Source organism: Globicephala melas, chromosome 6 (genome assembly GCF_963455315.2).
Source record: "Globicephala melas chromosome 6, mGloMel1.2, whole genome shotgun sequence".
NCBI classification, from domain to species: Eukaryota; Metazoa; Chordata; class Mammalia; order Artiodactyla; family Delphinidae; genus Globicephala; species Globicephala melas.
Genome location: NC_083319.1, coordinates 33,803,544 through 33,821,271, shown reverse-complemented (window position 1 = coordinate 33,821,271; position 17,728 = coordinate 33,803,544). Strand labels below are relative to the sequence as shown.

Genomic DNA, 17,728 nt, shown 5'->3' with positions numbered 1-17,728 from the left:
TGGGAAGATCCCACATGCCTCAGAGCAACTAAGCCCGTGAGGCACAACTGCTGAGCCTGCGCTCTAGAACCACAATTACTGAAGCCTGTGCGCCTAGAGCCCGTGCTCTGCAACAAGAGAAGCCACCGCAATGAGAAGCCCGTGCACCGCGCACAGAACGAAGACCCAACGCAGTCAAAAATAAATAAATTAAACAAAAAGAAGACTGTGGTAGTGAGGCTTTTCAATTCAAGATTTTATGATTGATACTATAAAAATACTGAATTTAGAAGCATTAAGTCACCACATGTCAATACCTCCTTTAACAGGCTTCTTTTTCTTTAATGTCTTTCAAAATGTAGCCATATGGGGTGAAGTTTGTGTATGTGTGTTTGGGGAGGGTGTGACATGGTGGGTGGAGGGAGGATGAGGTGGGAGACAGGGAAGGAAGAAAAGGGTAAAAAGACTGAAAAAGAAGTGTGAGATTGCATTTTCAGATTTAGGTAAATCTTGTATATGTGTCAGTAAAAAAAAAAAAATTAAGGGCTTCCCCGGTGGCTCAGTGGCTAAGAATCCGCCTGCCAGTGCAGGGGACACTGGTTCGAGACCTGGTCTGGGAAGATCCCACATGCTGCAGAGCAACTAAGCCCGTGGGCCACAACTACTGAGCCTGTGAGGCACAACTACTGAGCCCACGTGCCATAACTACTGAAGTCGGTGCGTCTAGAGTCCATGCTCCACAACAAGAGAAGTCACTGCAATGAGAAGCCCGTGCACTGCAAGAGTAGCCCCCATTCACCGCAACTAGAGAAAACCCGTGCACAGTAACAAAGACCCAATGCAGCCAAAAATAAATAAATAAATTAAATTTTTTAAAGTGCATAAGAAAAAACATTAAAAGAAAAATAAGAGGCTCACTTTAAAAAAAGTTTAAACTTAAAAAAACCCAATAAAACAAAACAATGACAATAAAAACCAACCTTGGCTATGTAAAATGTTGGAGTCATGGAGAATTCAATCCCAGTTTTGACCTGCGACTGCCACAACCCTTTAAAAACAATCTCGTTCCCAACTTGAGTTTTTGATCTGTGAAAGGTATAAATTTCTCTTCTATACCCTTAACCTCCTCTAATTTGGCTGATAAATGATACTCAGCTGTAGCGCCACAAGGCTTTTCCTGGAATAACTGGAAAGCCTAGAGCAAAAACTGTCTCACACTGGAAAGGTGTATTCATGTGGCCTAAATCATTTTCACAACAGGCTAAACTGGTGACCAAATCTTGTACTCAAAGCCTTTGGCAGTTTTTCAGACAGGCCCCTTCCTGGACGCCTGGGCCCACCACCTGCCTGGGCTCTCACTTTGCCCAGACCCCTGGGGTGGGGAGAGTCCCCTTGTCCCAGGCAGCCCAGCAGGCTGTGGCCACATCACAGCCCCAACTCCCACTGCGCTTTCAGATGACTGAACTCCTGAAGTCTTCCCTGGCATGTTTTGTCAATTGTTGCCAGACAATCTGAGTGTTCTTGCTTAGTGATCACATGAGTAACAGAAAATAAAGGCCAGTTCTCCATTGCCAATAATAATGTGCATGAATTACATATTGACACAAAGAAACGAACACTGCGATTCTTCAAAACCAGGATGGACTTGTCATAAATGGCAGAGCCACAGAGCAGGAGGGGCCCAAGAAGTTACCTGGTGGCTGTCAAACTTTGGCTTGTATCTGCTTTGCCAGGAGGGCTGGTGGAAACGCACGTTCCTGGGCTCCAGGAACCTGATTCTTAGGGCTGGGCGAGCTGAGAAAGTGAATTTCTAACAAGCTCCCAGGTGATGCCAACAATGCTGCTGGTTGGCTTGCACTCTGAGTAGCCCTGATCTAGGCCAGAGGTCTCCCACTCTGGCTGTATATTAGGATCACCTGGGGAGGTCTAGTAACTCCCAATGCTCAGCTCCAGCCCGGAGGTGTGGGCTGGGCTGGGTTACTTCTTGTAGTTTTCAAAAGCTCCCATTTGATTGTAATGTGCAGCCAGGTCTGAGAAGGACCAGGTGGCCAGGCTCCTCATATTACAGACAGGAGGGAGTTGTCACAAATGCTCCTGAGCCCCAGTGAGAGGAGGGCTTTCCAGGTGAGCACAGGCAATGGGTGGCAGAGCCGAGCTCTTTCCTCCCTCTAAGTGCAGCCCATAATTGTCCTAAGGTGGTCCGGTGTGGGGCAGAGGGTGGAGAAGGGAGGGTACACACCCCCCCATCTGGAGAGCAGCTCCCTGGCAGTGAAGGGGCAGGCAGTGAGGCTGATGAGTGAGAGGTGCCACTGGGCACCAGGCAGAATCACAGCTCAGGAGACAATGCCATTTCAATACTTCACCATTTTACAGATAAGGAAACAGAGGCCCTGAAAGATGAAGAGGTTTGCTGAAGGACCCATGGCGGGTCAGCAGTGAAGCAGGGAGTAGAAGCCTGCTCTCCTGCTGTGTCTGCTGGCCCTACCACCTCGGGCTCACTTGCTGTCTGCCACAGGCGTGATGGCTTATGACCCAGGTAATCGGATGGCAAATGCAAGTTTGGGATGAAGAACTGGAACAACAGGCACCACGTTCCAGAGTGGGATGAGGTCACAGTGCAGGATTTTCAGGAGATGTCTGTAAATGGGTTATACACCCATCAGGGATTTAAAAAGTGTGTGTGTGGGGGTGGGTAGAGTTGAATCAAGAAGAGGATTTTTGGAAAGACGTGTCATGATGCTATCTCACCTCATCCCCAGGTGAGAGGACGGGGTGTATGCTTCCTCCTTGACCTCAAATCAAGAGGGAGGCTTAAGGAGAGCACTCAGATGGCTTGATTGCTAAGGGCTCCCTGCAGCCTGGGGGACCTGGTGAGCTGATGCCTCACTCCTGCCTGAGAAACCCACGGGAGGATAACAGGCCAGTTGCTCCATGGATGGAGCGGAAGAGGGAAAGTGGCTACAGTGGGATCAGCCACAATCCTTGAGTTTGTAGGAGCGAAGGATGTGTGAGTGCTTCCTGAGCACCAGGTGTGGGCCCTGGGCCAGGTAGAGCTGTGTGGCCTGCCCAAGGCAAGCTGGAGGGGCGGGCCCAGGAGTGGGGGACTGCCACATGTCTGTGGAAGGAGCCACAAATGGCCAAAGGGGGGAGTATTTCACCCATGTCGGGGCCACTGCAGGAGAGTAAATCCCAGTAATGGGGGCTTTGAAAATTCCACAAAAGGACTCCATGAGAGCCTAAAGGGTGTGCTTAACCAATGCCAGGCCCAGCAAGATGGATGCAGCTCCTGGCAAGTGAGGTCCTTCCTGCCCCTTCCACCACTCGAAGCCCCAACTCAGGAGGGTTCAGAAACCTTGGGAATGGGATGGGGAAAACACTCAGTCTGGCAAAAGACAGAAGCAGCCCATCGCACCCCTTCTCCCAGGGCAGGTGACTGGCTGCTTCAGGCCAAGCTGGGGAACGAAGAGGCGATGCCTTTGAAGGCAGTTTGAGGTTTTGAATATTATGATGGACTCCACATATTAGCTGTTGACCAGAGGACCTTCAAAGTCAAGAGACTTGCCCGAATTTTTATCTTAGGAGCAAGGGAAGAAGAGTGCCAGCCATCGGAAGAGTTAGAAAGGACAGTGAGGGGAAAGCTTCTCTATGTCTACATCCTAAGAGTCAAGCTTAATCAACATGATGGTTACAGCCAAGCACAGAGGTGGCAACTGCTTTCCTCCCACACGAAGGCAGGGCTCCTGTCCTCTAAGGGCCTCTTTGAAAATGGAAGCATTAAATCAGGCCCGTGCCCTGTTTCACTCTCCTCTTTCAAGGGCTCCCCACTGCCCACAAGTTAAAGTTCAGGTTCCTTACCGTGGCTCCTGCCTTCCCCTGTGGCTTCCTCTTGTACCCTTTTCCCATGAACCCCTCGGCAACGTGAACACACCGCTCCCCTCCCCAGGCCTCCGTGCACACAGTTCCCTCTGGGAGAGGGAAAACTCCCCAGCCTCTGCTTCCCACTCACCCTCCAGGTTTTAGCATAGGTGTCACTTCCTACACCAAGCCCTCCCTGGGTGCTATACCCCAGTATCCCCCATATGCACCCAACCAGCCCTTATCACCTTGCATTGTAAACGCTTTGTTAGCTGTCTGATGTCCCCAGGAGGCTGAAGGTGTTGGGGGCTGGGGTGGGGAGGGGCGGAGGGTTGTGTTTAGCTTGAATCCCCAGCAAATAGCCCAGTGCCTGGCATACAGTAGGTGCCTAATAAATCTTTTAAAAATAAATACTAAATGAACATTGCAAACACCCTGCAACAGAAGGAGGCATTACCTTCTTCTTCATTTTCACATTTTTGAAGATGGCGTGGACCCTCCATGTCTTTGCGAACATTGCCCCAAAGGCGGTCGTGTAGCCCACGGTGAGAATCCAGGTCCTGACCTAGAGGCCATGAGAAAACAGAGGCATTAACATCTCCCGGGGGACGGACTTCATCAGTTAGGAGAGTGTCCCAACAGGGGGACTCTAGATGGGGACAGATGCTCTACTTTACATACTGTACAGTTTTACTAGCATCAATAGTCCTTCAATCACATTTCAATCTGATAGAGGCTTAGTTCTATTGGCCACTCGCCGGACCAGGGTCAGGGCCCTGGGCGCAGAGGCATATGAGATTCAAATCCTGCCTTTCATGGGCCCACAGCCCAGAGGGAGCCAGTCATAGAGGCACACAGGCCCCCAGGACCACTGAGGCGCCACTAAGGGGTTTCAGACCAGCCCGCTGATCTTCCCTCTCTCCTTTCCTTCTCTGACAGCCTTCTATGTGGGGAGACAGGCCTGCAGAGGTGCTCCCAATTGCTGATTTCTCTGCCTCCTCACCCAAGTCTCTAGGAGACGAGGCAGTCCCAGGAACCTCTTCCACAGGACTCCCAGGTCCTGGGTTGTGGGCAGCGGGGAGGGGAGAGCACTGAGCTGCAGGGGCTGAGACTGGGCAGGACAACAGGCCTGCATGGCCCTTCTCCAGCGCTAGTGACCCAGCCACTCTGGTAAAGCAGGGCAGAACTCAGCCAGAACTGGCCCCGGGGATGCCTGACTGGCAGCTGCACCAGCCCAGCTCCTGGCCATCGTCAGGGCTGCTCAGTTGAGGGGGAAGGCCAGAGGAGAGGGGCTGTGACCTTTCCACTCCCACCAGGGGCCCGTCTCCTCACACTTTTGGAGAAAGAGAGGAGCGATGCTGCCTGGGTCCCTGCTCAGGACTAAGGCCTTATCTGGCTCTCAGCTGTTCCACAGCACCAAAGTGTGCCCTGATCCCCAGCCCTGGGCTGGTGGCTGCCACAAACTGTCAGCCCTGATAGGAGCCAACAGCCTGATCCTTGCAGGCTGGGTCACCACCTGTTAGGTCTTGGGGGCCTCCTGGATGCCCACTCCCCACCTGCACTGCCATTGTGGCCAGACCCCAGCCTCTCCCGAGTCCACCCTCACCGGCTGGTCTGGATACCCTCCAAGAACCAGGAGACTCCCCTAGCTCCAGGTTGGTCCCCACATCATGGCCCAGGACTGGGCTGTATGCCACTGGGTTCTGGGGCCTCCCACTCACTGGGACAAAAAGGCTGCGTGCTCCTTGAGCTCTGGTTCTAGACTACGGTCTTTCCCCGGCTCTTTCTCAGCTCTGTTGAGCTAAGTTCCCCCTGAAAGGTCCCCACCTGCCTCAGCTGAACATAGCAGGAAGGTGGGCGCGTTAGGAGAGAGAGAGACAGTTGGGCTGGAGTGGACAGGCCGGGCCCTCTCTGTCCAGAGCCCAGCAGGTTTGCCCACCTCAGTGCTCCCATCCAGCCCAGGGCTGCAGGCAGTCATGTAGGAGGTTCCCAGACATGCTCCCTTCAGGGAGTCCCTTCACACTGCCTTTCTAGCAACTTGGTTCTCTAGCTTTTCAGAGACAGGGCATTTCCCCTTTCCATTTTATCTGTAAAAATAGGAACTGGTTGGGTAGATGGCAAGACCAACCCCCTAAGGTAGGACAACAGCATTACCTCAATTGTTCAGAAACACAGATGGGTGAGGTGTGAATGCTGACAATGGTAAGGGTGAGGACTTAACCTTCTTCTTTTTTTTTTTTAATTTCAAAAATTTCAGACAGGCAAGAACGAATCACAGTACTTTAGAGAAGGTGTAGGATGGCCACGTCATTACCCGTATTATAAAACAAGGATGGAAGAAAAGTAACAGAATAGAGACAGGGAAGGAGCCAATTATTTGGAATTTAGACCTGAGCTTATTCAATGACCAGATCACACATTCCTAGCCTATCAGAGTTGCACAGAACCTTACAGATCATTTCATTCATTCATTCATTTGTTCACCTGTTCATTCAATAAGGATTACTGGGCCAGAAACTAAGTATACAATGATAAAAACAAACAAATAAAACAACAACAACAACCAAAACCAGAGTGATTTTTTGGAGTCATCAACTGAGTTGAGAAAACCCCTTTGTAGATGAAGAAACTGAGACTCGGGGCATTAAGGTATTTCTCCCAACCACACCACCCAGCTCCAGAGCTGAGCCCGAAGGTCAAGGCCTTGACCCAGTCCAGCCCTCTCTCCCCCACATCATGCTGCCTGCTCCTCAGAGAGTCTCCTTACCCCAATCAGGTCCATCCCCGCCCGGGAGGCAGCTGTCAAAGGGACAGCACACTGGGGGAGTAGCTGACCAGCCTGAGAACTGGCTGATTTCAACACACTTTTAGAGCTAATGGTTGACATGACTGTGAAGACCAATGGTCTCCAAGCCCTTTTGATCACGTCCCCCTATCAGAAAAACAACTTTAAACACGAACGTATACAGAACAAGGAAATTTTTAAAAGGATAGTAAGAGATGAAATAATATGGTTATTTTTACCTCATAATGTGGCAGACAAAGATCTCTTATTTTGGGTTAAAGTATTACTCCAATATGCTTGGCATTATTATATTTGCTTTGACTTATATTTTCTTTGGCATAATCATTTTCGGGCCACTTGTCTATTTTGTAGGGTCAAATTCATTAAGACCCAATAATACAAGTGAGTTAAGTTAGTGAAAACTCGATGATGTAAATTTAACCTGGCAACTAGAAACGGCAATATGTTGCCATAAACTGAAAGCACAGAATGGGTGAGGATGCCTGGCCAGAAAAGAGGTAACCTAGCAGGCCCAAGACCTGCTGGCAAGGTTCGCTTAGGCTGGTGTCTGAGAACTTGGATTTGGGGAGGGTTCCCACCATTCCCTCAATGATAAGGGTGACTCTGTGCCTGAAGGGTTTGTGCAAACAGCGTGATTTATGCCGCACACCTGCTTTCCTTCTGAGAGCCTGGAATTTTGGTATGTGCTCAGTAGAGGGTACCCAGGTGACCGGACCCCAATAAAAATCCTGGGGGCTGAGTGTCCAGTGAGCTTCCCTGGTAGACATTTCGTGTGTTGTCGCAAGTCGTTGCTGGGGTATTAAGTGCACCCTGTGTGACTCCACTGGGAGAGGCTCTGGGAATCTGGCACCTGATTCCCTGTGACCTCACCCCATGTGCCTTTTCACTTTGCTGATTTTGCTTTACGTTCTTCCTCTGTAATTAATCATTGCTGTGAGTACAATTCTATACTGAGTCCTCCTAGAGAATCGCTGGACGGGGGGTTGTCCTGGGGATCCGGAACACAATGCCCTGTGGCTGGCTCATGTCACAGACTGACCAACCACTCCGTTCTCAGGAGAGTTCCTGCATGAGACCACCAGACACACCCACTGGGCCAGGGCCCCGGGGTCAGTCTGAGTATTAAATCTTAGTAAAGCTTAATTTCTTTCATTTTTTTTTTACATAAAAAAGTAAACAAAGGCTGTAATACATTCTTCCACAAGATGATCCCAGTGGGTTCACATCCCATTTGGAGACAGCTCTTCAGACAATGATGAAACAACACTAGAAGAAATACTCTGGAAAGCGGGAGAGTGGGACCCTTACCAGCAGAGCCACCTACCCCCGGCTGCCTCTGCTCAGGGTCATCCCTGTGCAAAAGGAGGTGTTTTCTCTCTCCACTCATCCACCATCGTTTTTTTTTAAATTTATTTATTTTATTTATTTTATTTGTGGCTGCATTTGGTCTTCGTTGCTGCACGTGGGCTTTCCCTAATTGCGATGAGTGGGGGCTACTCTTCGTTGAGGTGCGCGGGCTTCTCATTGCGGCGGCTTCTCTTGTTGCAGAGCACGGGCTTTAGGCACGCGGGCTTCAGTAGTTGTGGCGCACTGGTTTCAGTAGTTGTGGCTCACGGGCTCTAGAGCGCAGGCTCAGCAGTTGTGGCACACGGGCTTAGTTGCTCCATGGCATTTGGGATCTTCCCGGACCAGGGCTCGAACCTGTGTCCCCTGCATTGGCAGGCGGATTCTTAACCACTGCGCCACCAGGGAAGCCCCACCATTGTTTTAAGATGGAAATGGACCCTGGGGTTCAGTCCTCGACCCTCTTTGTCCTAAAAGGGCTCTCCCTGAGTTATCACTCCCACTCTCAGGCTTCAACCATTTTCCTTGTGCTGACAATTCCTTTATCTCTTTCCCTGTTCCTATTTCTCTTCTGAGCTCCAGACCTGCGTATGCCACTGTCACTGGAGACCTAGGTGACACTTAGGTGTCCCATAAAACCTTCACACTCCAGAGCCAGAGCTGAGCCCATCAGCGCTTCCACTGAGTAGCTCCATTTCCTCCCGACTCAGGGATGGTGCCACTATCCACCTGTCACCCAAGTTAGGGACCTGGAAGTCCCCCAGGAATCCTCCCCTACCCTCACTCTCCTATTCAGTCCCCAGGCCCATCTCCTTCTGCTGAACCACCCCCAGACCCGTTCTCTGCCCTTCCCACGCCTGCACCTCCCAGGTTCCCTTGCCCTCTGGCTTCTGGCTGGATGGAGGGCACCATCAGGAGATGGGAGGGGCCAGGAGAGAGAAGACGGGGTATGTGCTCCCTGCAGCCACTGCTTCTGTGCCGTCTCTGGCGGCAGCTGGGCTCCTCACGTGGCTCTGGCCCTCTCTGGGCTCAGGAAGAGGCCTGGGAGTGGTGAGGGCTTCCTGCGGTTGCCTCAACACCTGTATTTTCTTCCTTAACCCCACCTACACCTCTGTAGGTGGTCCCTTCACTGGAGTCTCTTCCTGTGAAGCACCGGGGTGGGCTCTGTTTGCTGCCAGGGCTATGCCTGATGACCATCGTACTCCCATGTCTCTTGTTAGTACACCCCTCCTCTCTGTTCCTGTGGTATCATCCAGATTAGTCATTACGATCAGGGACTCTGGAGCCAGACTGACAGGAGTTCAAGTCCTGGCTTTGTCACTATCTACGTGAACCTGGGAATGTCACGTAACCTCCTTGAGCCTCAGTTTCCTCATCTGTGAAATGGGGGTAACTAATGCCTTTGACTTCGTGGAGTGGTTGTGTGGATGAGATGAAAGAAGGTATGTAAAGGGCTGAGGTTCTTAATCAATACCTGATTTTTGTATCACTGCTCGCCGGACCACTGCAGGAGCCTCCAGCTGGTCTCCCGCCTCTCCCCTCACCTGCTGCTCACCCATCAAACACCTCCAAGAGGGACTGTTCTCCAGTGCGAATCTAAGCAAGTCTCCTTGAGTTTAAACCCTCTACTGCCCCATGGAGCCCGCAGGTTAAACTCCAGATTCTTGGCAGGGTGAGGCACCCACCACCCACATCTCTCCAGCCACTGCCCACAGAGCATTTCACACCCAAGCAATTCCACGCTGCTTAAACGTCCCCACACATCACACTGGCTCACGATGCGGGCCTGGCACTGGCTATTTCCTCCACTCATCATGCCATCCTCTCTCTAAGCTCTTCACAGATTCTCATTTGTCCTCCAAAATCCATATTCGTGGGCCACCTCCTCTGAGAAGCCCCTCTCAGAGCTTGCAAGGAGGTCACAGCTGCCTCCTCCCTGAGATTTCTGTCCTCATGCATGTTTCTGCTGTGCTGGTCATGCATGTTTCTGAGATGATGTCCACTTGATTACTTGCCTGCCTCTCCCACGAGATGGTGCAGGGCCTACACTGCCCACCTTTAAATCTCTGGATCCAGCACTGAGGGGGTGATTGGGCTGGGTGGGCCCGCTTAGGTGGTAATGAGATCTTTGTCACCAAAAATGTGCAAGCTGAGCTTGAGCAAGCACATGAAAGGAAGATTGCAGACAGAACTGGAGAACTGGATGGCAAAAAAGGCTGAGCTTATGGCCTCAGTGGTCCCTTCCTCGCAACGAAATATGCTGTCCGGGAGGTAGTGAGCTCCCCATCACTCCATGGATTCAAGCAGAGCTTGGAGGACCTCATTTCAGGGTGCTATAGGGGCACTTCCTGTGCTGAGGGAAGTTTCATTTGATGACGTCCCAAGTATCTCCCTTCTGGGTGGCTCTATGATGCCAAATAAACTAGAAGGTTCTGCAGGGCTCAAATGATTCTGTTTTCTCTAATGATTACATCACCTCTAATACAAGTCTCTACTGATTCATCAACATAAGACAAACAGCTTCTTCACTCTCTCTCCCAAAGTCTTAAACACATTTATTCTAATGTTAATGTCTTTCCTTTTTTCTCCTTAGACATAAAGCCCCTGGCCCCCTCTGCACACAACCTGACATGCAACCATGGGGAAGAGGAATTTTAGGCAGGCAATGGCCATCTCAGTCTCAACTATGAAAAAGGAAAAAGCAATTAGAGCACATCTCCAGATGGAAGAAAAATCTACACCCAGAGCAATTCTGCTTAGCTGCTCATTCAATTGATTTTGGGAAGGCCTGCTTGCCAGAGTGAAGGGCTTTCACGGCTCTTTTGGGGACCAGCAGGAATAGGAACACACAGCCTCCCTTGCAGGTCTGTTCTGATGATGACTGGGTTGGACGAAGCCTTGTCGGCTGGCTGGATGTTGGGGGCTGAGCCGTTTTCCTGCTGTCCAGAAAGGTTCGAAAAAGGGCCTTTTGTTTCATTCTGACTGTCCACCCCACATGATCAATAGTGAGAAGGCAGGCAAGGGAGACCCAGACTATCTAAAAGCAAGCCCCAGACCTCTGTTACCCTGAGGCGTTACAGTCTGGAGCTGAAAGGTGAGACTTCAGCCTGGGATCTCCAGGGCCTGCCTGTCTTTCTGGAGGGAGAGGTGGTGAGGAGATTCGGAGTGTTTCCCAAGGCAATATGCCTCTGAAGAGCATGCTCTAGAAACAGCTCCAGAAGACTCTATCTTACCCAGGGTCCTTTAAGTGAGATCTGCATAGGAAATGCCTTCTAGAGTTTAGAGCACAGCAAAAACTTTCTGGGGGAACAATTCAAGGGCCCATAGGAGATTCTGGGCACAAACAAGGGTACTTTGGGACCCAAGTTAGGGTCAGTGGGGCATCTTAGGAGACCTGGGGCAAATCAGAGGAAGCCACCCTCTCTAGGAGAAGGAGTTTCCAACAGGCACCCCCTCAAGGCCCTTTCTGAAAGGCCCCCACCTCCTTAAGACCCTATCAGCTGAAGAACTCGACTCAGAGAGCAGATCGCAGGCTATATTCAGTTCCCGCCGACTCCTGACGCCAACACCCTTGTGCAGTGCACAAAATACATAACCGTACTTGGTGGCCTTGGCTCAGGCAACGAAACAGGAGGAGGCCCTTCTTCCCCTTCCCCACACAACCCTCGCAGGTACCTCAGTGACTGGAGGTTAGGGAGCTTTCTGGAAGCACAGCATTCTCAAGATGGGCAGTGGTAGCAGGGGTGTGGGTGTGTGCTGGGGAGGGGGCTGACGTGCACCTCCATGCGGCTCCGTGGACTGAAGGTGTGGATGAGTGGGTGTGGAGGCAGGAGAGGAAGTGAGGTAGGAGGTGTATAGGCCCCAGGCTGAGCAGCTACAACTGGTCTCCTGCTGATACTTCAAGATAAGAGACCAGCTGGAGCGTTGGGCCCGGATTAGGTGAAAGGCAAAGTGACCACAACGTCTTTATTCTTGTGGTCAACAGGATTTCCCAGTCTGGCCCATGCACAGAAGGGGTCCTCAGTGTAGGGGAGGCACGAAAGGAGGGAGGAAGTGCCGGCCCGTAATATGTCCTGCCAACCTCCGAGAAACCTTTGTGCTGGAATCCATCTTGGCTGAGAGATGTGTGGGCACACCAGGAAGGACCCAGTGTCAGATCAAATATGGGCACAAGCGAGACGACTGGCCAGAGACAACTGGAAAACTGCCCGCATATAAGCAACCTAAGCCGCCCCTATTGTGTACAACACACTCCAAGTTCGCCTGTGTGCTCTTCCACACGTACTTTGCTTCTAATAAACACTGTCTCTATTTCACAATCTTGGTTTCTTTGCTGAATTCTTTCTTCAAAGAAGACAAGGACTGAGGTCCTTCTTCCAGCCATTCCAGGTACCTCAGCCATTCCAGCACTGGAATCAGAAGGAGAGATGGATGTGCCACTGAGACTGCAGCTGCTAGGAGTTGTGAGCAAATAGGAGGCATCTTTCAGGACTTCCATTAATAACTGCAGCTCCTTCTGAGGGGTCGCCTATTCTAAGCCTTCCCTGATTGGTCCCTCCACTCCCTCCCCTAGGCCTGTCTCCATCAGAGCATAGAACACACCGAATGGGAGTTATTTAACTACATCTTCCCATCTACGCTAACTCCCCGAGGGCAGTGATCCAGCTCTGTGCCTGCAGACCCTCATACACAGTAGGTACCTGGGAAATGTTACCACATGAATGAATTATAAGACAAGGGCTGGGGCTTGCAGTAATCCACATGAGGGTGTGTGGGATGGGGGGACATCATCTGTACATTTGCTGGAGGGTCTGGGGCACCCCTGGCACCCTCCTCAGCCCCCTCCTCTGCAAGCCAGAGGTCTAGGGAGCCCTTCACAACTGAAGACCCTGGATGGCTAAGAACAAAGGAGATGGGGGTGGGGAGGCTGTGGCCTGTCCAGGACCCTAATTGGCCCAAACAGGCCTTGCCGACACCAGCTCCTTCAGCCACATCCCTGAGTTGATCTAAATCTGCCAGGAAAGGTAACCATCAAACCCTGTGGGCATCCCCTGGCCCAGCTTTCCTGCTACCTTCTGAAATCACAAAGCACTTGACCATATGGCCAGCCACAACAACATGGGATCACATGCTGAAATAGCCCCCAAACCACAGTTTTACATCAGATTCTCCCTCAACTGTCTCAAAAAAAATCGCCAAGCAAAAAAATATCACAGACATTTATGGTCTTTTACTTGAAAACATCACTAATTCCTACCACTCTTGAACTTACTGGGAGGCCAGTTGGGTGTTCCCAGGTAGCCTTTGCCTTTTGAGTCAGAGATCCTAGCATCTCTGGGAGGGCTGGAAGAGGGCTGGAAGAGGACGTCGTGCTTCCAAATCCAGTATCCGGACCCCCACTATTCCATCCCTTCCCAGCTGCTGCCTATCCGGAGCTCATTCCTATACCTCTTGTGAGCAGGGTGGATGGCTGAGAGCACGCTTCAGGATCCAGAACCCAGCACTCCATCCTGTGAAGGCCCTGCTTCCTGAGATTCCAGGGTGGAGGGCTAGCATCGCCTTTCCCAACTGGCCCGAACAGGCCTTGCTGATTCTCACGGGACAGAGTTTCTGGTGCTTCCATTTCCTTATATCATCAGTCTCCAGGAGACAAACTCAAAAATAAGCATGGGCTCTAATCTTGACCTCATACTCTAAGCGTGGTCTGTGGATGCAGCGTCAGCATCACCCTGGAGCTTGTTAGAGCTGCGGCACCTCCGGCCACCCCAGACCTGCTGAGCCGAAATCTGCGTTCACCAAGGTCTCCAGGTGATTCACGTGCCCTTTGAGCAGCACTGGCTGTGTGGGCAGAAGTCAGGGCGGTGGTTACTCTTGGGAGGGGGGTGCAGATAGTACCTGGAAGCGGGTAGGAAGGGCTTCTGGGATGCTGGTAATGGCCTGTTTCTTGATCTGGATTCACAGCTGAATCCAGTTTATGAAAATTCATTGAGCTATACGCTTATGAAATGTGTATGTGTATATGTACTCTAATAAAAGGTAAAAAAAATAAAGGAGTCAGGAATCTCAGCAAGTGGAGGCAGCTGGGAGATAAAGCTGAGCCACGCTCCTCGGTGCTTCCATCAGAGCAGCCCTGGGCTGAACTGGCTTCTCCTAGTTCTCACATCAGACTCCAGTGACTGGGGACTCATGTCCAAGAGATCCCACCTGCGTCATTCTTACCTCCCTCGCAGCCTGCCCTGAGGCCCCTTTCAGCACTCAAGGTGGCTGAGGTACAGCAGCTTGGCTTTGACTTAGGCCCTGAGTCTGTCCCCGACCCAGATCTAGCAGAGCAAGGACATGTAAAGCTGGAAGTTGCCATGGACATACCTACGCGCAATCAACCAGCATCAACCCCAGTTTTCCAGCCTCTTCTTCATGCCAAGTTTGCTCTGCTTTATTAGTATCTCTTAGCTGTGTCCAGAGGTGAACACAGTTATTCAGACACAGTCCCATCATTCACTCATTCATTCATTCATTCATAATGATAATGGCTAGCATTTACTGAATCTTGTTATGTGGCAGGCACTAAGTGCTTTACATGCACTATCTCATTTAACCCTCACAATCCTACGAGTATGCCCATTTTACAGAGGAGTAAACTAAAGCTCAGAGATGTTAACTAACTTCAAGTCACACAGCAGGAAGTAGTGTAGCTAAGGATTTGAATGCAAGCATTCTGGCTGAAATTCTCTTATATGCCAGGCACTATGCTATACTTTGGGGATGTATCAAAAATGAATGAATAAATATACTAAAATGACTGAATTATACACCTTAACAGGGTGAATTTTATGGTATGTGAATTACAGTAGGTCTCCGTTTCTGTGGGTTCCACATCTACGGATTCAACCAACAGGGAGCAAATTGAAAATATTTTTTTAAAAATTCCAGGGCTGGGCTTCCCTGGTGGCGCAGTGGTTGAGAGTCCGCCTGCCGATGCAGGGGACATGGGTTTGTGCCCCAGTCCGGGAAGATCCCACATGACGCGGAGCGGCTGGGCCCGTGGGCCATGGCCGCTGAGCCTGCGCTCCGCAATGGGAGAGGCCATAACAGTGAGAGGCCCACGTACCGAAAAAAAAAAAAAAAAGAAAAAAAAATTCCAGAAAGTTCCAAAAACCAAAGCTTGAATTTGCCACACCAGCAACTATTTACATAGCATTTACATTGGATTTACATAGCATTTGCATTGTATTAGGTATTATGAGTAATCTAGAGATGATTTAAAGTATATGGGAGGATTGATTATAACCTATGCAAGTATTACATCATTTTATATAAGGGACTTGGACATCCTCGGATTTTGGTATCTGCGGGGTTTCCTGGAACCAATCCCCTGCGGATACCAATTATATTCCAATTTAAAAAAATCTGAACAGACAAAAATTTTGGTTGAGATAAATACTGCCCACATTCCTAAGAATTTAGTTGACCTGTTTTTCCTGGTATAAACCCGCTAACAAAAAATCAAAATATTTCTTAAAGAAATGAATGAAATGTCTCAGACATCTTTGTAGTCCGACAGAGCTAGTTCCATACTTTGGTCCTGCCACCTAGCCATGTATGACAGAGTTTCGGTTTTCTCTCCTGTGAAGCGGGGACAGTGAACCCTGCCTTGTCAGGTGGGGATTTGAAGGAAAGCCTTCACCTGGCTGCTGGCCCAAGGTAAATCACAGCAGAGAATGCTGAATTTTATGAGGGCACAGGCTTGGGGAGATCACATGGTACTGCTGACCACCTCCATGCCCAGAAATGCCCTGAATGCCCCTGGAGCTGTTGAGACCTGCACTGGATCAAAGGCCCACCTGGGTCTTCTCGTCCTCACTGCAGAGTCCCTTCTTACCCCTCCACGCTCCTGCTGGGGTTTCTGCCTAGGATTCCACAAGGAAGGCGAGCACCTTTTCTCTTCCCCACCCACCTCGCTCCCTCTCTGGGCTGCCAGGGGCTGGGATTCCTGAGCTGCATAAGCAAGTGTGAGGGCCCTCCCATCCCCCTGGCATGGGGGCTCTAGCCCACGCCCAGCACTGTCCTCATAGGCAGCTTCGTGCCCACAGGGGCCATGTTGCTATGGTGATTACACTACCCACTCAGTGTCCAGGGAGACAGCACCGTGTAGCTGCGAGATGTTTGCAAGACTCGCTAGAACTAGGCTGGGAAGATGCCAGAAAGGGTCAGAGGGAGTGGGGGATGGGAACTGAGTGTGACTGCTTCCCTAGCTCTGTGTGTGTGTGTGAGTGTGTGTACACATGCTCACACACGTACCCACCCCGCTGTCCGAGTTATAACGGCCCTTCTGAGCAGAGGCACAGCCCCTAGAGAGGCATAATCCCGTGATCGTCACAGGTTTCTTCCTGAGGTGGTGTTTACTGTTTATCACTGTGTTTAGTTTCTATATTGAAAACTAAAAGGGAAGAAAGTGGCATTCATATGGCAGCAGAGCAGACTGAACTGTGCCTTCTCTTGCTCCACATCTGAAGCTGGCTTCGTGACCCACCTTGTCCCTTGTCCTGTGAGATTTCCTACAGAAACAGTGTGGGACGCCAGGAGATTATACCGTGGCAGGGAGAAAGTTGCCCACTCCCCGTTACTTGCCTTACACTCCAGGTGGCTCCTCTGAATGGTCTCATTTAGCCCACACCACAGTCCCGCATAGGGATTTGTTGTGTTCATTTCACAGACGACAAAACTGAGGCCCAGAGAGGCTAAGTCACCTCCACAGTCCGGAGGTAGTATGTGTAGGGGGCGAGAGTCAAGCCCAGGCTGTTGAAGACCTGTGCTCACTGCACTGGGGGCCTCCTAGGCCCAGAAAGTACACAATCCAAGGCGCCAAGTGAAACAAAGGAGCCACAACCCCTCTGGAATAGCAGGTGGACAACCCACACTGCACCCACTGGGGTGCACTTAGGCTCTTAATTTAAGAGCTTTTGGTTCCCCTTCCTGAGCAATCAATATTGGGGATGATTAAATAAGTGACCCCGGTCTTAGCCACGCACACATTTGTGCTGACCCAATTCAATCCACACTAGTTAATCTATGCCTTTTCTCCACAGTCACGAATGTGGGCTTCCCCTTGCAGAGCCTCTGAAACAGCCCCGACTGCAAATAAATGAATCCTCAGGGTGGGGAGAACCAGGCCCTAACATCTTCAGAGCCCTCATGTTCCAGCTAATGCTGATTTGTAAAGCGCTTTATGATTTATTCATACCGCCTTGCCAGGCTTCCCAGGACAGCCTTCCCCTCACGCAAATGAGCACGACTCCCAGAACAGAATGTCAGGCTTCATTAAGAGAAAACACCGGGGTGTGGGGATGCCCTCGTTTGGGCTCCCTAGCCTGCGTCACCCAGTGTCTGTAGGATTCGGGGCAAACTCCAGGAAGCACCTGTGCTCTGACGGCCTTTGGCTCGTGAGCATGGTGAGATGGCAGGAATTCCCTTCTGGGAGGGAGAGACTCTCCAAGGGCTGGGCCTCATGTCTCTGCACCCAAGATGGGACCTCGGGCCAGTGGATGCATTCCCAGGTGGCAGGAGCCGGCGACAAGGAGCTGGGAGGGACCCAGGTGGAGCTCTGCCCCCGTGATTCTCGGCCAGTACATCAAGGAGGGCCCCTCAGCTCTCGGGGAGCCACCAAAGATCAGAGCGCCGTGTGAATGAGAAGCCACCAAACCGGCCCCTGGAACCATTTTCATTATTGCCGTTGTCATGGTCTCC

At 50.9% G+C, this 17,728-nt stretch overlaps 1 protein-coding gene across 2 annotated transcripts in view; it reads right to left on the bottom strand.

Moving 5' to 3' along the window:
* GABBR2 (gamma-aminobutyric acid type B receptor subunit 2) overlaps window positions 1–17,728 on the bottom strand; it is a 359,081-nt gene that overhangs the window by 61,172 nt on the left and 280,181 nt on the right. For both annotated transcript variants that reach the window (XM_060300705.1, XM_030829817.2), the window contains exon 12: window positions 4,292–4,399. In XM_060300705.1, the coding sequence (XP_060156688.1) occupies window positions 4,292–4,399 (108 nt within the window). The remainder of the gene's footprint in view (window positions 1–4,291; window positions 4,400–17,728) is intronic.